The sequence below is a fragment of the Globicephala melas genome, chromosome 10 (genome assembly GCF_963455315.2).
Source record: "Globicephala melas chromosome 10, mGloMel1.2, whole genome shotgun sequence".
Lineage (NCBI taxonomy): Eukaryota > Metazoa > Chordata > Mammalia > Artiodactyla > Delphinidae > Globicephala > Globicephala melas.
The window spans coordinates 241170-263518 of NC_083323.1; the positions used below are offsets into that span (position 1 = coordinate 241170).

At 58.4% G+C, this 22349-nt stretch overlaps 3 protein-coding genes across 10 annotated transcripts; 2 read left to right on the plus strand and 1 right to left on the minus strand.

The window, feature by feature from the left end:
- Nucleotides 1–191: 191 nt before the first annotated feature.
- SCO2 (synthesis of cytochrome C oxidase 2) lies at nucleotides 192–5029 on the plus strand. Its single transcript, XM_030855473.3, has 2 exons — nucleotides 192–1050; nucleotides 1851–5029. The coding sequence occupies exon 2, from the start codon at nucleotides 1863–1865 to the stop codon at nucleotides 2661–2663; it is 801 nt and encodes a 266-aa protein (XP_030711333.1). The 5' UTR covers nucleotides 192–1050; nucleotides 1851–1862; the 3' UTR covers nucleotides 2664–5029.
- Nucleotides 1441–13278, minus strand: NCAPH2 (non-SMC condensin II complex subunit H2). Of its 7 annotated transcripts, none has more exons than XM_070046527.1 (20): nucleotides 13055–13278; nucleotides 9654–9755; nucleotides 7242–7297; nucleotides 7075–7159; nucleotides 6930–6998; nucleotides 6751–6830; nucleotides 6536–6669; nucleotides 6358–6444; nucleotides 5768–5886; nucleotides 4959–5030; nucleotides 4691–4757; nucleotides 4441–4548; nucleotides 4297–4350; nucleotides 4076–4146; nucleotides 3902–3995; nucleotides 3744–3815; nucleotides 3591–3646; nucleotides 3411–3512; nucleotides 3167–3316; nucleotides 1441–3101 (listed from the first exon to the last, which is right to left on the minus strand). In XM_070046527.1, the coding sequence occupies exons 1-20, from the start codon at nucleotides 13160–13162 to the stop codon at nucleotides 2961–2963; spliced, it is 1827 nt and encodes a 608-aa protein (XP_069902628.1). In that variant the 5' UTR covers nucleotides 13163–13278; the 3' UTR covers nucleotides 1441–2960. The 7 variants fall into 7 exon arrangements, with proteins under 7 accessions (XP_069902628.1, XP_069902627.1, XP_069902626.1 ...); XM_070046526.1 differs by having other exon boundaries at nucleotides 6530–6669; XM_070046525.1 differs by having other exon boundaries at nucleotides 3744–3812; nucleotides 5768–5898; nucleotides 6530–6669.
- A 179-nt stretch (nucleotides 13279–13457) lies between these two features.
- LMF2 (lipase maturation factor 2) lies at nucleotides 13458–18179 on the plus strand. Of its 2 annotated transcripts, none has more exons than XM_030855477.2 (14): nucleotides 13458–13607; nucleotides 14163–14416; nucleotides 14568–14596; nucleotides 14739–14953; nucleotides 15028–15206; nucleotides 15686–15827; nucleotides 15981–16106; nucleotides 16235–16340; nucleotides 16414–16510; nucleotides 16593–16775; nucleotides 16909–17080; nucleotides 17239–17350; nucleotides 17423–17519; nucleotides 17596–18179. In XM_030855477.2, the coding sequence occupies exons 1-14, from the start codon at nucleotides 13514–13516 to the stop codon at nucleotides 17884–17886; spliced, it is 2097 nt and encodes a 698-aa protein (XP_030711337.1). In that variant the 5' UTR covers nucleotides 13458–13513; the 3' UTR covers nucleotides 17887–18179. The 2 variants fall into 2 exon arrangements, with proteins under 2 accessions (XP_030711337.1, XP_030711338.1); XM_030855478.2 differs by having other exon boundaries at nucleotides 16912–17080.
- Nucleotides 18180–22349: the final 4170 nt, after the last annotated feature.

A 22349-nucleotide genomic window follows, 5' to 3' on the forward strand; every position in this document is an offset into this window, starting at 1 on the left:
TCCCGCCCAGGCCGAATACAAGGACTTCCTGACCTCCACCGCTGAAGTCAGGCACACTGCCGCTTCACGTCTCCCCCGTCCCCTCACTCCAGGGGAACTGGCAACCAAGGGTGCATCAGGGGCTGGAGTTTGCACGCGAGACGCGGGGTGGGTCCACGCTGAACCGTGTCTCCGCAGTTTGGCATGGGGCAGCCGCTCTGACCGCCAGGAACAACCCCGCCGTAGGCCACGCTTTGGAGTGGAGGAAGCGCTGCTGTGCTTGGACGGCCTGGGGCCACCGGGCCGGCGGACCCGGTCACCCATCACCAGGCTCGGTGAGGGGACAGGAAAAGGGGCACCCGCTCTGGCTCAGCCCTACGCCCAGAGACGCCCTCCCCTCCTGAGCCCGGCTCCTCACTCCCCGCCCCACCGCGCGGGCAGGCCGACACGCAGCAACGAAGCCCGAGAGGCGCGCAGCCGTGCAGATACCTGGTGCGCCGGGGCCGTAAGCGAGAGGGCGGGTAGAGCCCGCGACTAGCTACAGCGCCGAACAAGGAGCCGCCGCCGCGGGGGGCGGGGCGCAGGGAAGCCCCGCCTCTGACACGTGACCTCTGGCTGACCCGCCACCTTCGGCGCACGCGCACGGCCCAGCGCCGGCCAGCTCCATGTCAGTGTGCGCGAGCGGGGCGCCGTTGACGCATGCGCGCTGGCGTGGGGCGAGGCGGATGGTCTCCGCAGCTTGCCAGGTCGCGTCCCCGGACTCCTGGCACCGACCCCGGCGCGCCGGGGTCTTGGAAAACTGGCCCGCGAGGCGCGTTCCGAGAGGGCGCCCTGAACGGGGCTCCTGGAGGAAAAGGGCCTCCCGGAGAGGGGCCCTGGAAACGTTCGCAGGCTGCCTCCGTTTGCAGGTCCATCTTGTGCACCGCTTAGAACACATTTTGTAAAGGAGGAAGCTGATGTCAGCAGGCTGAGGGGCGTATCCAAGGTCTTTCAGCCCAGGAATCGTCGGACGGGGCGGAGGCCGGACGTTTAGGAGTCTTCTAGAGGGTCCTCCCAGCAGCAGCTGAACAGGTGAGGCGTGGGGGGGGGGGGGCGGGGTCCTAAGACCTCCGCCTAGCAAACCTCCATAGGGCCCTGAGAAAGGCGCAGAGGTCACCGAAGCAACAGCAGGGCGTGGGCCACGAGCTCAGAGCTGCTGTCGGGTACCCGGCTGTGAAGAGAGTGGGCTCGAGGCAAGTGGAAACCTTGTTTCTCTTACAGGGTGACTGCCGGCCGGAAGGTTCTACGTGCGAGGGGCTCGTGGGGAGGGGGGCGGGAAGGCGCTGCAGGATGCGGTGCGGGTGGCACAGGATTTCCGCGGGGCTGGAGGCCAAAGCACCACGATTGAAGCGGCCTCAGAGGGGAGAGGCTGCAAAAGGGCCGGAGGAGTCAGTCTTGGGGGGCGGGGGTTGAAGCCAGAGACTCACCTACCTCCTTTCAAGAAATGAGAGTTTATTGCAAACAGATAAATATGCTCAGGAATCCGGGCGAGGCATGCGCTTGGAATTCTCTTGGTCAGCTCAGACGCTCAGGTGCAGGCGAGGGCTGGGCTGGTTAGAGCTGCAGGCACACGACGGGGGGCAGGGTCCGGGTGGGATGCGATAGACTGAGGCTCTCAGGCTAAAGGACAGGACGGACAGGGGTGGACGCTTGATGACACCTAAGCTGGAGTTTGAGGTTTCAGAGGTGAAGCAGTTCTGACGCCAGGTGAGCAGCTGCTGCTAGCAGAGCCTGTGTAGGGCTGGTCCCTCAGATGGCAGCATCTCCAGGATGGGGTATGACCCGGGAGGCCGAGGCACCTTCTGGCTCCTGACACCCTTGCTCTTTTCCAGGAGCGTTAGGCCATGCTGTTGCTGGCTCAGGCACCCAAGGCTTGGCACAGGCTCTTTCAGCTCAAGCCTCCAGCTCTCCCTAGGACCCCAGGAGGAGAGGCCCAGCATGTGAGGTACCGGCTCCTATCAAGGCGGGGCCCTGCAGAGACGGGAAGGCAGGACCAGCCCCAGGGCCCTGGGCTACGAACTAGGTTGCTGATCACAGCCTTGATTGGGGCTGGGCTGGGTGGGGTCTGGCTGGCCATGAGAGCCGAGAAGGAGCGGTGGCAGCAGCAACGACGGACAGAGGCCCTGCGCCAAGCTGCCGTGGGCCAGGGTGACTTCAGCCTGCTGGATCACCGGGGCCAGGCTCGCTGCAAAGCTGACTTCCGGGGCCAGTGGGTGCTGATGTACTTCGGCTTCACTCACTGCCCTGACATCTGCCCCGAGGAACTGGAGAAGCTGGTGCAGGTGGTGCGGCAGCTGGAGGCGGAGCCTGGCCTGCCCCCCGTGCAGCCCATCTTCATTACGGTGGACCCCGAGCGGGATGACGTGGCGGCCATGGCCCACTACGTGCAGGACTTCCACCCCAGGCTGCTGGGCCTGACCGGCTCTGCTGAGCAGGTTGCCCAGGTGAGCCGCAGCTACCGCGTGTACTACAGCGCTGGCCCCAAGGACGAGGACCAGGATTACATCGTGGACCATTCCATCGCCATCTACCTGCTCAGCCCTGACGGCCTCTTCACAGACTACTACGGCAGGGCCAGGTCGGCCGAGCAGGTCGCAGACAGTGTGCGGCGCCACATGGCTGCCTTCCGCAGCGTCCTGCACTGAGCTGGGTCATTAAAAGGATGTGGTGGAGCTGTGTGTGCCTGAGATCTATACCAGCAGCCCCTGGAGGCCACGGCAGGAAAGGGGCTGGAGACGTGGTAGCTTCCTGGGGTGCAGAGGATGGACAGCCCTTTCCTCCACACGGAAGAGTTTTGTAAAGGTTTTTTAAAGGGATTGGCGGGGTGGCAACACTTTATTGGGCTGGGCGAGCCAGGAAGCAAAGTGGAGTGAGCAGATGCATGCCCAGCACCTGCTGGGGACAGGGCTCCAGGGCCCAACCCCAGTCTCAGTGCTCCCCACTCAGGGCTGGACCATGGAGGGGGCAGCGTAGGTCTGGAAGCGCTTGTGGGCCCGCTGGTACGTGAGCAGTCTCAGGGACATGGTATCCACCGCCGCCTCCAGCCCCGGCTGCTGGGTGATCTCCACTGTGTAGTCATTAGCCTGTAGAGACAGATCGTCAGCAGAGACCAGAGACCGCTTCCCTCCCAGGCTCCCAGGCCACTCACCAGCTGCAGGGAGGCCAGCATGGAACGACACACCTCAAAGGCAGGCTGGCCAGCCACCAACTCCGCAAAGGGACACCACTGGTTGAGCTGGCTGAACCTTGAGACTACCTGATCCCCGTAAGTGTGGATGTCAAAGGGCACATGCTGCTCCTGCAAAGGGGAGGGGCAGGTCCTGGGGCTGGCCCAAGGCAGGCAGCGGGACGCTCCAGCTCTCCACCAGAGGCCCTGGCCCAGCCCACCTCACCTGCTCCTGGAGCAGGGGCTGGATGACGTCCTCCCAGTCCCTGATGCGCTGGCTCAGCTCTGTCTCCTGGACGAACTTCTGCGAGGTGGCGATGAAGAGCTCCTGGGGGAGGAGCAGGGGCTATCACCTCTGTGCAGGGCCCACCGCCCGGCTCCCCCACCCACTCTGACCTGGGCCTACCACGTTCCTTCGGACCAGCTCCTCGTAGCTTAGGGAGGCCGGCATGGCTTCCGCTTCTGGAAAAGGGCAGCCATGAGGTGCTGCGGCCGTGAGCCTCACCTTCTCTTTCCTCCCCTCAGGGTCCCCTGGCCGGCAGCCCACTCCCAGACCTACCCAGGTCTGCGTCTTCCCCAGGCTCGGCCCCCTCAGGCTCTGCGTACTCCTCGGGCTCTAGAAAGTCACCTGCTGGGAGGGGAGGACCCGAGCAGAAGGCAGGTTAGCCCACAGCCGGCGCTGAGCCCCGACCCAGCCTAGCCCCCGTAGGCACCCACCTGCCGCTCCCAGGTCCTCCAGGGAGTCCTCCAGCCGGTCCTCCTCCGCGGGCCACGGTTCCTCCTGAGCCCTCGGCAGCCACCGCTCAGCCGCCTGCGCAAAGAGAGCATCTGAGGGCCGCTGCCGTCTCCCACCAAGGGCCAAGCGGGGTCCAGGCGGTGGCCGGCACTTGCCTCCCTCCTCTGCAGCTTCCGGAGGGTCTCCAGCTGCTCCTTCACGTGTCTCCAGTACAGGACCTCCATGTCTGCACACGAAAGCCTCGTGAGAAGGGCTCCCTCATCCTGCCCAGGCCCACCCGAACCCACCCCGGGCCCTAGGTGTCCCCAGGCTGAGGGGAGGTGGCAGAGCGTGCTGCCATCAACCCTCAGAAGAGCCCACCAGGCCCCGGCCGCACCTGCAAAGGAAGGGCCCTTTCGCCGGGGCCTCCTGCTGTCAGCGTGGCCAGCATCTGCAAGAGGACTGGGTCAGCAGGCGCCAAGCCCAGTCCCGCAGCCACACCCGGGCCCTCTGGCCCTGGCCCACCCCCCGGCCCACGCACAGGCAGCCAGGTACCACTGGTGGAAGTCCTGCAGCTTGACGGTACCCTTCCTCTTACGCTTCTGTCCTGGAGCCTCCTCCACACTGGGGGGCACAGAGTAGGGCCTACCTGGGGGCAAACAGACGATCTCGGAGCACAACCGTGGCCCAGGGCAGATCACCGTGCCCACGGGCCCTGGAGCCCCAGCCTCCACTCAAGCCAGGTGAGCCCAGCCCCGGATGCCCAGGGGCAGTGCCCCTCCCCCAGTTACCTTTCCTGAAGGGCTTAGCGTCCAGGGAGTCGAAGGGGTCCAGGCCCTGCCAGGGGTCTGGGGTCTCCTGAGCACAGAGCACAAGCAGACACAGGAGAGTGGAGGACGTGCACCCTCCCCCCAGTTGAGAGACATAGGGAGGGAGGTGCCCTGGGGCTGCAGGAGAGAGGTCCAATTCTGGGGAAGAAGATTGCTCGAAAGACAGCCACTGCAGAGGGGCCTCAAGCATACCCTCCCTGCCGGGGGTCCAGGCCCCACCAGCCCTCACCTTCAGCCGGGACGCAGGCTCCAGGGCCTCCCTTCGCTCCCGTAGTGCACACCTCCTGGGCTGGGCCGCACTCTGCAAAAAAACGTTGAGGGTTCCCCTCTCCTCCTCCACCCAAGGCTCCAGGCACCCCAGCAGCCCTGCTCCGGGGCTAGACACCAAGAACCCTGCAGGGACCTTCTCTGGGGGCAGGAAGTTCAAATAGTTTAATGACTAAAAAGTAAAACAGAAGTTCTAGGAAAAACTTTAGGAGAACATACAAATCAGTCAACTAGTGGTCACGGGGCACTGTTTCTTCTTTAGAAAACAGAAAAAAGAATAGAACGACACGATATCCAAGTATCTACCAGCCAAAATTGACAAATGTTAATGTTTTTTCCTATATGTCAGGATTTTTTCTTACAAAAAAAAATTTCTTAGCTCTAGGCTGGAGCACAGAGCTGACCCTCGGGGGTGAGGGAGGCCGGCCTGTCCACTCCTGCCAGCCTGGCCTTGGGAGAGTCAGCTCTGGAGACCAGCTGCCATTCTGGGTAGTAACCCTGAGCACCGTGGGCCTTGGACTCTTGGACACCAGCCGCCCCGCCCTGAGAGCAGCAGCTGCTCTGCTCGGAGAGGGGAGAGACGTGAAAGCTGCTGCCCAAACGGGCAGGGTGCAGGGCCAGGTCTAGGGCTGGCTGGGGGACGCACCCACTGCCCTGGTGTGCAAGGACCAGAGAGGGAGCAAGACCAGGGGACTGCCTTCCCTGTGTAAGCGAGACTGTCCCCGCCAGGGCTGAGGGCTAGAGCTTTGCAGGCCGGACTGTGGGTCCCACCTGCTCTGGGCTCCTGGGCTCCTGCGGCTCCATCGGGACCTCAGGGGCCGAGGCCTCGGGGGGCTCTGCTGCCCACTCTGTATCCTCTTCTTCACCCCCACCTCCGGGCACTGGGCCTTCTGGAATGGTGCCTGGGCAGGGAAGGAAGAAACCAGCCAGCCCCAAGGAGCCTGAAGACCAGTCAGCAGAAGGGGGGCTGCCCCTCGGGGGTGAGGGCCGACCCCAAGGAGAGCCTGAGAGGCCACTCCTCTCTCAGCTTGTTTGTTAGAACCAGAGGATGCAGCAGGGCGTTTTACACGCTCATCGTACTGCTGCTTTGGTTGGTTCATTTTATTTCTTAGTAATTTTTCTCTTTAAATGCTGCCACCTCTGTCTGCCCAGAGAGGAGGGGGTGGGCCCAAACCTCAGAGCCCCAGAATGGTCAGGGGGTGGTCACTGGACCAAGACAGCACGGCTGGCCAAGGTGGGCCCTGAGCACAGAGGCCTGCTCCCCATGCCTCACCCCCCCACAGGCTGCACAGCGGCAGAGGAGTGCAGGGCGCCGTCCCCCCACCCCACCCTGCAGCTCCACGCGGCAGCTCTCTCCTCACCTGGCTCCTGGGAGGCGCTGAGCAGCGGGACTGGACTCCTGCGCACAGAGACTTCCACTGGCTGCTCCTCAGCCCTCCCAGAGGCCTCTGGGAGAGACGGGGGATTGAACGGGGTCAGCCCCGCTTCCCCCGCAAAAGGCCCCTTCCTTCCCACCAGCATCCGAGCCCTCACCCTCACCCTTCTGGTTCCTCGGCAGCAGTGCCCCCGTGGGGGACATGCCCACCGGCTCCAACATGAAGGCTCCTCTGGGGTGGGGGGTGCACGTATTCATCCTAAAATCCTTCCGGCTGGCCAGGACCTCCCCCCGACAGCTGTGCTGGCACAAACACAGGTGCTACAGTGACCCTTCCCCAGCACACCCCACCCTCCACCCACCAGGCTAAGGCCCGCACCTGTACAGGGGGTTATTATACTTCTCCATCTCATCAGGGGCTACCAGGGCCATGGGCAGGAGGGGGACGATGAGGGTCTCCTGAACAGAGGCCAAGAGTGGGTGAACCGTGAGAACCCACATGGCATGACACCGCCTTGCAACACCCCCATCAGCTAAACGCAGGAGAGGGGCACTCACACTAGAGGCCTGGTCACTCCTCAGATCCACGTTAGCACGGGAATCAGAGAGGTCATCCAACGACAGGAACTGCGGGGGCATGGAGAGCTCAGGAGGGTGCCTGGTGAGCACAGGGGGCAATGCCAGGGCACCCAGGAAACCTCACCTCATACTCCACTCCCTGGGGGGCCCTGGAGCCGGCATCCCCGATGGGCCCGTCTTCCCGCGCACAGGAGAGCTGCTTGGCCCGCCTGAGACAGAATCAGTGCAAGGGCGTCACGGGGGGCCACGGGGCCTCCGGAGCCGCATGCAGGCCCCACCTCCAGTACTCACTTCTTGCCAGAGATGAAATCAAGAGCCTGGTAGACCAGCGAGTAGAGATATTCCACCTGGCAACCAGAAGCGGGCAGTGAGGATGCAGAAGGGAGGGGCCCTCCCCAGAGCCTTTCCAGCTAGTCGTCCAAGTACACAGAGAAGCCCAGATGTCCTGTCCAGAACCCCCAGCACAATTCCTGCCAACGTGGCTGCCAGAAATACTTGTCCAATCAAACTAGTATGTTTCCCCAGAATTACCTAACAGCCGCAGCTCCCACCCCGCTCTGCGTCCTCACACCACACCGCGTCAGGTGTGGCCACCTCCGCACTGTGGCACCCCAGCCTGTGCCCCATGCAGCCCTGTCTGCCTTCACTGCTGGCACACCAACCAGCCTGCCTGCAGCCCACGTCCCTGCTGCTCCAATTAGTGCCCAACCTGCAGGAGCACCTGGGGGTCTCTGCCGGCCCGTCACAGCTCCAGCCACAACCCGTGGGGCCCCACTGTTAGGGTGAGGGTTGGGATCTTCCAGATACCACAAAGCACCCACCAGGAGGGTACATACATGCGCTGCCCCTGGGCCATTTCCTCTGGGGTGACAGCACCCGATAGAAGGCAGTGGTGAGCAAAACAGGTGGTGGCCCCGATCGCATGGATCCCACTCACCGGGAATAATAAACATTAACTTTCTTAAGTGTTTGTCACACACACAGGACTGTGCTTCATGCTTCATCTCATCTACTCTGTCGGAATTAGGTACCATCACTATTCTCACTGTATACGAGACAAACTGAGACTCAGAGAATCAAAGTAACCTCAGTCAGTGGCGGGTCCAGGACTTGCGCCAGGGATATAGAAATCCAGTGCTGCGCCGTCTAACACGGCAGCCATGAGCCACAGCTGGCGCGATCAATTTAAATGTAAGTAAAAGTTAATACAACGCAAGATGCCTCAGTCACGCCTGCCACATTTCAAGGGCTCAGGAGCCGCACGTCTTGGACAGCACAGATCATAGAACGTTCCCATCACCTCGGAAGGTCCGGCTGGACGGCGCTGACTACAGCCAATGCTCCCCTCACACCTTCCAGACTTCGTGCTAACATTCTGCTACACCTGCTTTATCACGTATCTACCCGTCCACGTATTTGTGTATCGGTTCACCTTAGGTTTTGTGCTTTCAAAGTCAGTTGCAGATATTCCTTCTTAGGACAAATGCAGGACAAAAGAATCCAATTTAATTGGATCATCTAGGACAAAAACCAATGAAATCTCAGACCATCTTAATAACTTACAGTGCCCAGAGGTAGGTCCACTGTACCCTGCGCCCGTTAACCTGCATGTAGGTTACTCCCCCTCCTCTGTCTGGTTGGGGCCCCATTACTGAGCTCCTCAATACACTTCTTCTGAATTCTTACCTCCTGTGCACTTTTTATTTTCCCCCCTCCCGCTAAACCACCAATTTGGGATCAGTGCTGTGGTCCACTTTTCCACGCTCCTCCACTAGGGGACAACTATTACTGCTGGAGAAGAATTTCCAGCATTTAATCTTCATTAGACTACCAATGCTTTCAATTAATCTTTTATTTTGCATTCCCCTCAGCAAATATTTTGAACTTTCGCCAAACCTCACTCTCCAAATTTCCAATCCAGTAGCTGATTCTCAGTAGCTGACTTACATGCTCCATTGTGAAAACTGGGGCCTTAGGTGCGAACTCTGCAAACCGTTGGGCCCACCTTCTCTGCATCAGCATTTCTCCCTGCAGTCTCCTGAGATGAGCTGTCTTTTCTTTTTTTCAAGGCAAGCCCGTCAGCCCATGTTTCTGACCCATTCCTTACCTATTTCTTCTGGTTCTCTGTTTCATCCATTTTCCTCCCCCAGCTCCCCTTTCCCCTCCCCCCACCCCGGCTGGCCACCCCAGCTCCGTGGTTTTCAATTCTGGTTGTCAGAGGGTAGTTCAGAAAATCCTGTGACCTGCCTGCCCCTCCACCCCACCACCTGGGGATCCTGATTTAATCAGTCTGGGTTAGGCCGAGGCACTGGTGATTAACTGGAGTGTAGCCTGGGTTGAGAGCCACCGATTTAGTATTTGACCAATCTCTTTCCTTCTCTTTACAATAAAACGTTTTTCTTTCTTTTTCTTCTTCTTCTTCTTTTTTTTGGCCACATTGCACAGCATGTGGGATCTTAGTTCCCCAACCAGGAATCAAACCCATGCCCCCTGGAAGCGTGGAGTCCTAACCGCAGGACGGCCAGGGAAGTCCCAACCCTGCAATTATTAAATCCAAGTTTGTTCTTTGGTGTTAAAAGGTGGCGAGGAATTGGCGGAGGAGGTGGGAGGCGCTGGTGAGCCTGCCACCTGCCCCGGCAGGACAGCAGACCTCGGTCTCACGAGACACTACAACTCCAAGACCAGTAGTCAGGAGGGGCCCACCTTCTTACTGTAGACACAAGCGGAGCCCTGGATCAGCAGTGCTGCCTCAATGAAGTTCATTGTGGTTTTGCCTTCGTCAAAAGAAATGCAGATCTGGTCCAGCTGCAAGACACAACGCAGGGCAGTGGGAAGTCTATGCACCCTTCTCGCCAGCAGCCCACCCGCCACCCCACCTTCTCCCGGTGCCACTGGCCCAAAGCACCCATCACCACAAGCAGCCCCTCAGAATGACAGCTCTGACTCTGCTTAGGGCTCACCGGTTGTGCATTTTTTTAGAGGCAAAAGACAGGTCTTTGTGATTTTCCCTACTTCCTGTAACCTCTGAGACCTAGTGTTTTGGAAGAGGGAGGCCCCTAGAGTGTCTCATCCACGAACGGCCAGAACTACACACCACCTCCTCTCCGCAGGTGCTCACACCTCACCCATCCTAGTCGGGGCCAACTCAGCCAGACTCCAGCAGGAAGACGCCCACCCCGAGAGAAGGACTGAGGACCCTCAGGGGTGGGGGAGACAGAGACAAAATGCTGGGGTCTCAATCCTTTGAGCAGGAAAGTCAGGAAACACTTCCAAGTACATCCTCTTCCTTCCTCTGCAACCACCAACCCCACAGCCCCTCATGAGCCCCAATTCCTACCACCCCTTAAATCTGTGTCCACCAACCATATGCCAACAGTCCCCAAACCCATCTAGACCAGCTCTCTCTCCTAAGCTGCAGAACTGTGTTTATAGCTGCCCACTAGGTATGTCCACCAAGACATCCAAAGTCCCCAAACTCTATCTCCATACTTAACTCAGGATCTTCCCCACAGCCCGGCGCCTCCCCTGCTCCTCTCAGGGAACAGTACTCTGAAGCCTCCACATGGTTTTCAAGCTCCTTGCCTTCGCTTTCCATCTGCCTGGAACGTCCAGCCCCAACGCGCTCAGATTGGCCTCTGCAGCAGTCTCCCTAGGACGTGCCTTGGGCCTCACCACCGCTAGGGTGGTCTTGTCACACCGAGGCTCTCCTCCCCCAGTAGACTGTGATCAACGTTAGGGTGATTCCAGCCGTCAGCTCAGTGCCCGACACCGGTGCTCAGCAAATGCATGATGAGCAAGCTGGTGACAACGGAGCTACGCCTGAAGACAGATCGATGCTCCCAGACAGATGAAGGGAACGGCATTTTAGGAAAGCACAGGCACCCACACAGAGGCAGCTAGCAGACACAGGTTTCAACGACTCAGGGAGATGAGCACTGTGCAAACATGTCCAAAGCAGAGGGTGTGCTGGGGAATAAGGCGAGACATTAGGTACTATGGTGGCACAACAAAGGGGGAGAGTCTGAGAGGAGCCACCATGCCACCACTTCTGCTAATTCCTGAAAAGACAGAGGAAGTTTGTGAAGAGGACAGCAACATAAAACGTGTTTAAAACAAAGAAAGAATGTTCTGGTAGCTATGTGGAAATGAAAGGAGAAAGACAAAACTAGAGGCAGAGAAATCAGAACTTCAGGGGGCAGAGAAGGTTTGGAAAAGCAGACACATGGAGCAGGAGGGGAGCTGACCGAGCAAGCAGGTTTCCCAGGCATCCACAAGCACCCTGCTCAGTGTGGAAGCCTGAATCCACAGCAGCCCCACCTAGCATAGTTCTCTGCATGTTCTCAGGAGACTCCACGTCCAAGCAGAGGTCAACTGTCAGATCAAGTGTCCATTTCACAAACAGTTATTCTGCACCTACTACGTGTCAGGCATTGTATTAAGCAAAGGGGAGAGAGCATGAACATAGTCCCTGCCCTCACAGAACTTACATTCTAGGGTGTAAACAGACCATAAACAAGTTAGAGGACAGCTTACGATGAACATTCTAAAATACAGAAGGTACTATGACAGAGACCTGTTTTAGACCTGGTGATCAGCTGATATTTCAACTGAGAGATACAGAATGAGAAAGAATTAGTCATAAAAAGAACTAGGCAAAGAATTTTTGCCACTGAGTGCAGAAAATATAAACTCTCAGTGAAGAATGAACTTGGGTGTTGTCGACAGACAGGTTCAAAAGAACAGGTGGACCCAAAAGAAAAAAAAAAAAAAAGAACAGGTGGAGAGCCTGCCACAAGGCTAAGACAGTGGGCAGGACCCGGTTCAGAGAAGGAAATGTGGATTTTCTTCTGGGAGCAATGGAAAGCCACTGAGGGGTTTCAGGCAGGGCAGTGCTGCAGCCTGATTTTAATCTTTAAGCATCACACTTGCTGCTGGGTGGAGCATGAATTGGATGGGGCCAAAAACAACAGTAGGGAGGCCAGGAAGGAAGGTTTTAGCGTGAATGGGAGCCAGATTGTGGCCTGGATCAGAGAAAATGGAAAATAGATGAATTGAAATGAAATTCTGGTGGCATGATAGAATCCACGGGTGAACTGGTGTGCAGTGTGGGGTTTCACTAGCTCTTAGCTTTCACCTTGGTTGAACAGTAGTGCCATATGCCAAGATCAGGAAGGCTGGGATTCGAGCAGGAAAACAAGGAGCTCCCCTTTATAATATAGTAAACCTGAGCTGCTTGTGTGAAATCTAAGCGGGATGTCAAGATGAGCAGCCGGATACACAAAACTGATTGAGAAAAAAGGCCTGGAACGGAAATATAAACCGAGGGAGGGGGGAATAAATAAATAAACCTAGGGGTTGTTCTCATACAAGTGATACTTAAAATCAGGGAAATAAATGAAATGGTTTAGGGGAAATGTGTAAAAAGATGGCTCAGGCAACACCCTGAGGAGCTCAACACTGAGCCTGGATAGGAGAGAAAAACTGGGAAGAAAATCAGAACACCAAAACCTGTTTCAAAAAAGAGGGTGTGCTCAACCCACCAAATGCTGCTGAGTTGAATAAGATGACACTTCTGGTGACCCTTGGATTTGGTAAGAGGGATATCATTATTGATCAAGACAAGAGCAGTCCAAGCGGGCTGAGGAGTGAAAGTGAAGTGCAGAAATGGAGCGGACAGCTCCTTAAAGACGTCTAGACACAGCTGTCAAACACTGAAAAAAGGTTAAATGCTGACGAGATGGAACATGGCAGTCACTTGAAACTGGTTTGAAAATCTAACATAAGAGATCCCTCTTACGTCGTGATCCAGACCTCTCACACACCCACACATGCACACAAATCGTATTCTACTCTATCAGAGGAAAATGCTGGTCGCCACTCACTAAGTCGATTTCAAGGCTCGCTAACGGGTAGTTTACAGGAGCTGTAAGGACAGCTCCAGGCTAATCTAATAAAGGAGGATTTCGAGGGGCAGAGACGGGGCTGGGAAAAAAGAAACGAGTCTGAGGATGAGTGCGATCAGAGCGCCAGATGGATACACACCGGGAGGCGGCGGGGCCCCCGGCAGCCCCCGCCCCGCGCCACTCCCCGGGGGCCGCCCTCACCTCCTCAAGATATTCGCCCAGCTGGGCCGCCACATCCACCTCCCAGTTCTTGGTGAGGTCGCGGATGGGCTGCAGGAGGTGAGCGAAGCGCGCCTCCACGTCCTCCATGTCCGGGAGGGGCCGGGTCGGCCCGGGGACCGCAGGGCCAGCTTCGAATGACCCAGTGTGCTCAGCCCGCCACTAGTTCTGGCGCCATTTTACTGTCCCCGCCCAGGAAAATACGTAGCGCGCAGCGACGCGCGCACATCTCTGACGTGAGGCTGCCGAATCGCGCCGGAAGGGTCTCAGGACGCCCCGGAGGCGGGGCATGCGTGGGGACGGGGCCTGCGTCTGCGTGGGGCGGGGTGGGGCTTGCAGCTGCCGCCGGCTGGGCGGGGCGGGGCGGGGCGGGGCGGGGCGGGGCGGGGCGGACTGGACCGGACCCTGGGATCCAGTCCATCCCGCAGCAGCGTAGCGGATATGGCTGGCTCCCGGCTCCCGCGGCAGCTCTTTCTCCAGGGCGTGGCCGCCGTCTTCATGTTCGCCTTCGCTTCTCTCTACATGCAGATCCCGGGTGAGGGCGCCGAAGGCGGACCCCCCCACCAACCCGCGCCCTGTGACCCCTCATCTCCCCACCCGACACTCCAATGCCTGGGGGCGGGAGTGAGGTCCAGGCCTTGATGCACGGGGTAGGGGGCTGCGGTTTGTGTCCTGCGGGCCGCGGGGGTGTGGGCAGTGGGAAGGCGTGCAAGGGTCCATTTTCAGTAGGGTTCTGGGTTCTGACCTGGGTCGGGGGGGCAGAGCCCTGAGGGGGGTGGGCCCAGACCTGGTGGGCAGGTAAGAGAACAGGCTCTGGCGTGGAGGAAGGGGGAACAGGGCCCTGCCGGGTGGAAGATCCTGACCTGGGGGAGTCGGGTAGGCCTGGGGCCTGACCTGGGTGGGGGGGTCTGGAGGGTCAGCAGGCCTTGACCTGTGAGTGGGTAGAGTCAGCAGGTCCTGACCTAGATTTGGGGGGCGGGGGTCTGCAGGGCTTGACCTGGGGAGGCGGGCCTGAAGGCCCTGACTGGTGGGAGGAGTCAAGCCTTGGAGGGCAGTGTCCAGTGCCTGGCCCTGACATGCCCTCTCACAGGCCTGTACGGCCCTGATGGCATCCTGCCTGCACGGAGGACACTGCGGCCGCAGGGAAAGGGACGCTGGCCGCAGCTGTGGGAGACCCCAACGCTGCTGTGGGAGACTCCGCTACTGGGGCTGGACACAGCACAGGGCCTGGAGCTGCTGAGCCTGCTGGGCACCCTGCTGGCCCTGGGAGCCCTGCTGCTGCACCAGCTGCGCCACCTCCTTGTCTACCTGCTGCTCTGGGCTGCCTACCTGTCTGCCTACCAGGCAAGTGAGGGCTGCCTGCTGCCCCCTGCACCACTGGGACCCTTATCTCCAGCTCGCTCCAGGCCCGTGCGCTCTCCACCCCACCCGTGCCTCTGCCTTGCCTGCCTTTGCAGACACACCCCCTGTTCCCTGACAGCCCTTCTCCCTGCAGGTGGGCCAGGTGTTTCTTTATTTCCAGTGGTGAGTGACTATTGGGTGTGGGGCTGCAGGAGGCTGGGTGGGTGGGATGGGGTGGGGTGTGTTTGTCTCTCCTGGGAGGACCCCCTTAGGGGGGCAGCCTTGATGGGGAGGAGGTCCTTTGTGCTATTTTTTCTCCCCACAGGGATTCCCTTCTGCTGGAGACTGGCTTCCTGGCCTTGCTGGTGGCGGCTCTGAGGCTGCCCCCGCGCCACAAGCAGGCCCAGGGCAGGCTGGCAGGGGTCCCGCCCCACGAGGACCTCCCCTTCTGGCTCGTGCGCTGGCTGCTCTTTCGCCTCATGTTTGCCTCGGGTGTGGTCAAGCTGACCAGCCGTTGCCCCGCGTGGTGGGGGCTCACCGGTGAGGTCCCTGTCTGGACGTGGGGCAGTCTTGGGGGCTCTGCCCAGCCCTGACCACCCGCCTGTCACCCGCAGCCCTCACCTACCACTTCGAGACTCAGTGCTTGCCCACGCCCGCCTCCTGGTTTGCCCACCATCTGCCCGTCTGGCTGCACAAGCTCGGCGTGGTGGCCACTTTCCTCATCGAGATTGCAGTGCCCCCTCTGTTCTTCGCTCCAGTTCGCCGCCTGCGCTTGGCTGCCTTCTACTCCCAGGTGAGTGGGGTCCTTAGCCGTCAGGAAGCCAGGCAGGACGTGGCCTTCCTCTGCACTGCCCAGAGGGTCCCACTGGGGATGGGGTGTCTGCTGCCAGCAGTCAGAAAGGCCTCATGGGCAGAGGAGCGAGTCAGCCTGAGGTTGAGGGTATGCCTGTGGGGCGGGGCTGCAGCCTCGCTGGAGGATGTCCATCTTGGGTCAGCAGGGGAAGGTGGGGAAGGGCCACCGCACGAGGCGTGCCGAGCTCGGGTTTTCTCCAGGTGGTGGTGGGGAGCCGTGGAAGTTGTGAGCCCAGGGGGAGGACAGGCGGAGTGGGAAAACAGAGGTCTGCGTGCGGTGACGAGGAGGGCACAGGGGCCTGCAGGAGAGATCTAGGTGGGGCGGGGCGGGGGGGATGGTGCAGAGGGGCCTGGAAGTAGGCTCTGAAGGGCCCGGGAAGGGGGCGGCGCCTGCAAGCTCTGAGTCCAGCCCCTCCCCAGGTCTTGCTGCAAGTCTTGATTATCGTCACTGGCAATTACAACTTCTTCAACTTGCTCACGCTGGTGCTCACCACTGCCCTCCTGGATGATGCACACCTGGCCGCCGCGTCTGGCAACAGCCGCCGCAAGAAGACGCCCACCTGTGAGTGTCAGCTTGTCCCAGACAGACAGCCATCCTCACCCCTGCTGCCTGCCAGCCCCCCGCAAGTGACCCTGCTCTAGCTCCGCCCCAGCCCCCTGGCCGTAGACCCTCCAGCCCTGTTCCCGACCGACCCATGACCTCCTTGCCCTGCAGCCTGGCCCAAGGCCCTGCTGGCCCTGCTGCTGGAGCTGGCCGTCTATGGGCTGCTGGCCTGCGGCGTGGTGCACTGCTTTGGCCTGGAGGTGGACTGGAAGCAGCGCACTGTTCACTCCAAGACCAGTGAGTGCCAGCTAGGGGCTCAGAGGGCAGAGGCTGGGCCATCCCTCCTCATGCCCCCTTCCTTCCTTCCACAGCCTTCGCCTTCCACCAGTTCTCCCATCCCTCCTCACGCCCCCTTCCTTCCACAGCCTTCACCTTCCACCAGTTCTCCCAGTGGCTGAAGATGGTGACCCTACCCACCATGTGGCTGGGTGCAGCCTCCCTTGCCTGGGAACTGCTGACCGCCCTCTGGAGGTACATGGTCTAAGGGGGTGGGGTAGGGCTGTGCAGAGCAGGCCTGACTGCGCTTCTGTCCCCTGCCCCCCAGGTGGACCCAAGTGCGAGGGTGGCTGCAGAAATTCTGTGCTGCAGTCCAGCTGTCCATCTTCGGCACTGCCACGGTGGCCCTGTTCACGATCAGCCTGGTGAGTAGTCCCTTGCGGCCGGGGTAGGGGGTCGGGAGAGGGCTGGAAGGTCATTGCTGAGCCTCTGCCTACCTGTGTCTAGGTGCCGTACTCCTACATGGAGCCCTCGACCCATGGGCGCCTCTGGACTGGGGCCCACCGCCTGTTTGGCACCGTGGAGCACCTGCAGCTGGCCCACTCCTATGGCCTCTTCCGCCGGATGACTGGTCTGGGTGGACGGCCCGAGGTGGTGCTCGAGGGCAGCTATGACGGGCACCACTGGACGGTGAGAGCTCCCTGGGGCCCCTGTCTGGGGCACCTGGCGGGCTCCACAGGGCTGGGGAGCCCACTGGCGTGGCGTTGCGGGGAAGAGCCGGGAACCAGGTCCTGCTGACAATGCTAAACCTCACTCTGCCCAGCAGGAAATCGAGTTCATGTACAAGCCGGGTAACGTGAGCCGGGCGCCCCCCATTGTGGTGCCCCACCAGCCGCGCCTCGATTGGCAGATGTGGTTCGCGGCCCTGGGCCCGCACACGCACAGTCCCTGGTTCACAAGCCTGGTCCTCCGCCTGCTGCAGGGCAAAGAGCCAGGTGAGGCTGGGCCGTGGGGCGGAACCTATAGGGAGGTCTGGGGGGACCTGCGGGGGCAGGGCTGCTGGAGGTGTCGCCGGGAGGGGCGGGGCCTGGGGGGGCTGGGGGGCGGGGCCGCGGGGAGGGCCCGGGCTGAGCGAGCTCCCCGCCCCTCGCAGTGATCCGCCTCATCCAGAACCACGCGCCCAGGTACCCCTTCCACAAGCAGCCGCCCACTTACGTGCGAGCCCAGCGCTACAAGTACTGGTTCTCGAAGCCCGGGGAGCAGGGGTAAGGCCGGGCGCCAGGCGGGGGTGCGGGGCCTGCGCGCTGGCGCCGCCTGAGTGCCCCGTGCTGTTGCAGCCGGTGGTGGCGACGCCAGTGGGTGGAGGAATTTTTCCCGTCCGTGTCCCTCGGGGACCCGACGCTGGACACGCTGCTCCGCCAGTTTGGCCTTCAGGTGGGAAGGCGTCACCCAGCCTGGGGTGGGCGGCAGGAATGGGCCCAGGCCTTACTCCACCCCCCCCGCCCCCCAGGACAAGAGCCCGCCCCGGGCCCGCAGCTCCAGCAGTACCCTGGCTCAGGCGCTGCGCTGGATGCGGAAACAGCTGTCTGCCCTGGAGGCCCCTGCCCTGCTCTGGGGGCTCCTCGGAACCGTGGGGGCCATTAGGGTCATGCAGGCCCTACTGGGCCCCCAGTCCTCCCCTCGGGCCAAGGAGGAGAAGCACAGGCCAGCCCCCCCAGAGGACTCGGTGGCCGCCAGCAAACAAGCTTCCCCAGCCCCCGACGTAAGCAGCGGTTCCCAGACCCCTCGGCGGAAAAAGTAGGCCCATTCTGTCAGCCACACGTCCGGAGAGGGTCAGGGTCCCGGCTCGTCTCTGGCCTTCTGCATCAGGGTGTGGCCCAGCCACCGTGCCTTAGCCAGCTGCCACGCAGACGCAGGTTGGGGTGCTGCCCTGTGGGGCAGGCGCTGGCTGCCCTTTTGCTTCGAGGGCCCATTCGTCCACCCACGCTAACCACGTCCCATCCCAGGGCATTCTCTGGCCTGATGGATGGCCCAGGAGGCCCGTGTGTGACTTGACCCAGGGTCCTTCCCAGGACATTGTAATCAGGGCTGTGGGAGGTCCTTCCCTTTTGCTCCCACCGTAGGGGTCCGAGCCTGATGCCGCTGACGCGAGCTCCTGCATAGGAAGGGATGAGGCTGCCCTGCTGTGGGAGAGGAGGAAAGACGACCCTGAGGTCACCTCCACAGCAGCCTGTCCTGTCATTTGGATCCGTGAACGAATAAAGGCAGTTCGTGTTTGATCCTGCGCCTGCCATTTCCTTCCCACTGGGGAGCCTGAGGGCAGTGGGCCGTCCCTGCCCTTGACAGTGGACACGGGCCAGATACTGTCTGGCTGATCGCTGACCAGTCTTCCTGGGTGCCTTTGCTGTGCAGTCCTCAACATTCTCGTTTATAAAATGGACGCAAGCGTGTGAGCTGGTGCTGCCTGAGGCCCTGAGCCTCAGTGCCGCACAGCCTGGCCGGCCTGTCAGCTCTACATGTCAAGGCCGCGAGGTTGGTGCTGGAATGTGGGGGCCTGAAACCATCTTGAGGACTGGAGAATTCACCAGAACGCAGCCCCTTCCCACTCTCCTGCTTCCTCATCTCAGGGCAGAACTGAAGGGTCAGCACACTGGCCCTTGCCTAGGCAGGGGTGGAGGAGACATGAGGGAGGGAACTCGTCAGGCCCGTGACAGCGGAATGGGGCGTGGGTTGGGAGAGCAAGGAGGAACAGGCCCTGGACCGGGGGCGGAAGAGGGAGGATGCGTATGACCACCTGTGTTCTGACCACTTCCTGGGAGCAGCAGATGAAGGCACTGTCCAGGTTTTGGTTTGGAGATCGGTTGTCAATCAGGAAGTCACTGCCTCCCCTGTGTCTGGCTCTGCCCTCAGCCCCTACCCCTCATCCTCTCACCTCACAGACCCCTGGAGAGCCCCCCAGTGTGCCCAACCCCTCCCCCCAAGTCACTGAGCCCCCCCGACTGACCCAGGTAGACAGTGCTCCACGCTCAGCCCGTGCCCACTGTCACACATGGCTCAAGGGGACCTGTGACCTGAGCCTTCGGATGCTCCTAGACACAATTAAATGACCTGTAAGTTGACCTTTGGCTTAAGACGGTACATAACAGCCCACGGACTTCCCTGGTGGTCAGATAGTTGAGAATCCGCCTTCCAACGCAGGGGGTTCAGGTTCAACCCCTGGTCCGGACACTAAGATCCCACATGCCACAGGGCAACTAAGCCCGCACACTGCAACTAGAGAGCCTGCACGCCATGGCAAAAGATCCCGCATGCCGCAACTAAGACCCGACAGAGCCATAAATGAATATTTTTTAAAACGAGCAAAAATCAACGGAATAGAAAGCAATAAAGAAAACAAAACAAAACAAAGACAGTACAGTTGGCCCTCTGTATCCTCAACTTCCGCATCCACGGACTCAACCACCCTCGGGTTGAAAATAATCGAAAAAAATTCCGGAAAGTTCCAGAACACAAAACTTGAATTGGCTGCACAATCAACAACTATTTACATAGCATTTCCCTTGTATTAGGTATTATAAGTAATCTAGAGACTATTTAGAGTGTATGGAGGATGTGTGTAAGTTTACGCAAACACTACACCATTTTATGTAAGGGAATTGAGCATCCGTGGATTTTGGTATCTGGGGGGATTCCTGGAACCAATCCCCCTTGGATACGGAGGGACAGCTGTAATATAACAGTTTCAACTATATATATATTTAAACTGTAATATATTTAAAATTTAAAAATCTGTTCTTTAGGCTTTTAAGCTCAGTGTATGAATGTCTGTTGGAGTGGGGTGGGGGAGGTGTTTTGTTTTCCATAACAGCTTTGAGATGTAATTCACGTGCCATACAACTCACCCACTTCAAGGACACAGTTCAGTGGCTTTCAGTAGATTCCGACTTGTGCATCAATCACCACAGTCAATTTTAAAACCTTTTAATCATCTCAAGAAGGAACCCTGTTCTGCCTAGCTGGCGTCTTCCAACCCCTCCTTCCCATGACCTCAGCAACCACTGATCTACTTTTTGTCTTCGTGGAGTTAGCTATTCTGGACACCATGTAAATAGAGTCATACAATTTGTGCCCTTATATGTCTGGCTTCTTTCACGTAGCATAATATTTTCAAGGTATATCTGTGCAGTAGCCTGTGTCAGAACTTCATTCCTTTTTATGGCTGAATAATATTCCATTGTATGTTTATGCCACATTTTGTCCATTGATCCATCACTAGACATTTGGGTTATTCTCACATTTCGGCTGTTGTGAATAATGTTGCTGTGAACGTGGGTGCACAAGTATCTGTTTGAGTCCCTGCTTTCAGCTCTTTTGGGTGTATACCTAGAAGTAGAATTGCAGGATCGCGTGGCAGTTTTATGGTTAACTTTTTGGGGAGCCACCAGCCTTCATCACAGCGGCTGCATCTTTTAAATTTTACGTTCCCTCTGGCAGTGTACCAAGGTTCCCGTTTCTCCACATCCTCACTAACACTTGTTATTTTCCCGTTTTTGATAAAAGCCGTCCTCATGGGTAAGAAATAGTATCTCAAAGTGATTTGTTTTTGTTTTGTTTTGTCTTCTTTATTTTTGGCTGCGTTGAGTCTTCGTTGCTGCGTGCGGGCTTTCTCTAGTTGCGGCGAGCGGGGGCTACTCTTCGTTGTGGTGCACGGGCTTCTCGTTGCGGTGGCCTCTCTTGTTGCCGAGTGCGGGCTGTAGGCGCGTGGGCTTCAGTAGCTGTGGCACATGGGCTCAGTAGTTGTGGCTCACGGGCTGTATAACGCAGGCTCAGTAGTTGTGGTGCACGGGCTTAGTTGCTCCACGGCACGTGGGATCTTCCTGGACCAGGGCTCGAACCCGTGTCTCCTGCATTGGCAGGTGGATTCTTAACCACTGCACCACCAGGGAAGCCCTCAAAGTGGTTTTGATTTGCATTTGCCCAATGGCTAATGACGTTGAGCATATTTTCATGTGCTTATTGGCCATTTGTATATCTCCTTTGGAGAACTGTCTATCCAAGTCCTTTGGCCCCCACCCCTTTTCTTTTTTGGCCTCGCCATGTGGTGTGCTGGATCATTATTCCCAGATCAGGGATCAAAGCCACTCCCCCTGCCGTGGAATTGTGGAGTTTTAACCACTGGACTGCCAGGGGACTCCCTCACACTGTTTTGATTACTGTAGGTTTATAGTGAGTTTTGAAATTGGGAAGTGTGAGTCCTTCAGCTTTATTGTTTTTCAAGATTTTTTTGCTATTTGGGATCCCTTGAAATTTTAGAATGGATGTTTTTATTTCTGCAAAAACAAAAAGTGCCATTGGAATTTTGATAGAGATTGCACAGAATCTGTAGATCACTTTGATAGTAGTTTGACCCTTAAACAGCGCTGAGGTTAGGAACACCAACACTAACCAATTGAAAATCCGAGGATAACCTCACAGTTTGCCGTCCATATCCGAGGTTCCAAATCCACAGGTTCAACCTACCGAGGGTCATGTGGTGCTGTAATATGTATTTAGTGAAAAAAAATCCACATACCAGTGGACCGTGCAGCTCAAGCCGGAGTTGTTCGAGGGTTAACTGTATTGTCTTCTTAACAGTAGTGAGTCTCCCAATCCATGTACTTTCATTTTCTCTCTTCTATCTAACTCTAGCAGGTTTTAGCAACAACTCTGAAGGGTTCCATTTATAAATTTTAAATGCCTAAAATATTCTAAGTGCTTTATAAATTTAATTTATTTTCTAACTGTTCAGTCATCTGACGCAACACAATCTTCCCAAGCTTCAAAAAAACCCCATAAATGAATAAACATACAAATGCAATGAGCCAGTAATTCACGTGAACTTCCCTTTACCAAGAGTAAACTTACTGAGATTGACCAGAGGCAAAACCTTACCATAGCCTGGCCTGGTGAGGACACACAGTGCCGGGTCCCAGGGCTGACTCCGGAGTCCAGTGGGGCTGGGATGTGGGCCCCATGGCTCCTGGGCGAGCACCAAGTTTCTCCCCTTCTTGGCTTCCAAAAGGAAAGGTGGGAGAGGAAGTGCAGCCCAGCCTCCCACCCAGACTCGTGGAAAGGCAGAGCCTCTGTCCACAGGAAGAGTTCCGACACCCACCCGCTTGGGTACCCAGGCCCCTGATGAGTCCATCTTTCTGATTCACACTCCCTCCCCACACCCACACAACGTTCCACTAACGCAAGGCAGCCACTCTACATCTCACTCGAAAC

Bases quoted from the DNA above. Each gene is read 5' to 3' on its own strand.
- SCO2 (XM_030855473.3), top strand. From the start codon at position 1,863: ATGCTGTTGCTGGCTCAGGCACCCAAGGCTTGGCACAGGCTCTTTCAG.
- LMF2 (XM_030855477.2), top strand. From the start codon at position 13,514: ATGGCTGGCTCCCGGCTCCCGCGGCAGCTCTTTCTCCAGGGCGTGGCC. The intron at 14,954-15,027 runs GTGAGGTCCCTG...TGTCACCCGCAG, and splicing joins CGCGTGGTGGGGGCTCACCG to CCCTCACCTACCACTTCGAG. The intron at 17,520-17,595 runs GTGGGAAGGCGT...CCCGCCCCCCAG, and splicing joins TCCGCCAGTTTGGCCTTCAG to GACAAGAGCCCGCCCCGGGC.
- NCAPH2 (XM_070046524.1), bottom strand. From the start codon at position 13,162: ATGGAGGACGTGGAGGCGCGCTTCGCTCACCTCCTGCAGCCCATCCGC. The intron at 4,351-4,440 runs GTGCGTGGGCCG...GTCCTCTTGCAG, and splicing joins CCAGTGGTACCTGGCTGCCT to ATGCTGGCCACGCTGACAGC. The intron at 3,317-3,410 runs GTGAGGTGGGCT...TCCCCTTTGCAG, and splicing joins AGCCCCTGCTCCAGGAGCAG to GAGCAGCATGTGCCCTTTGA.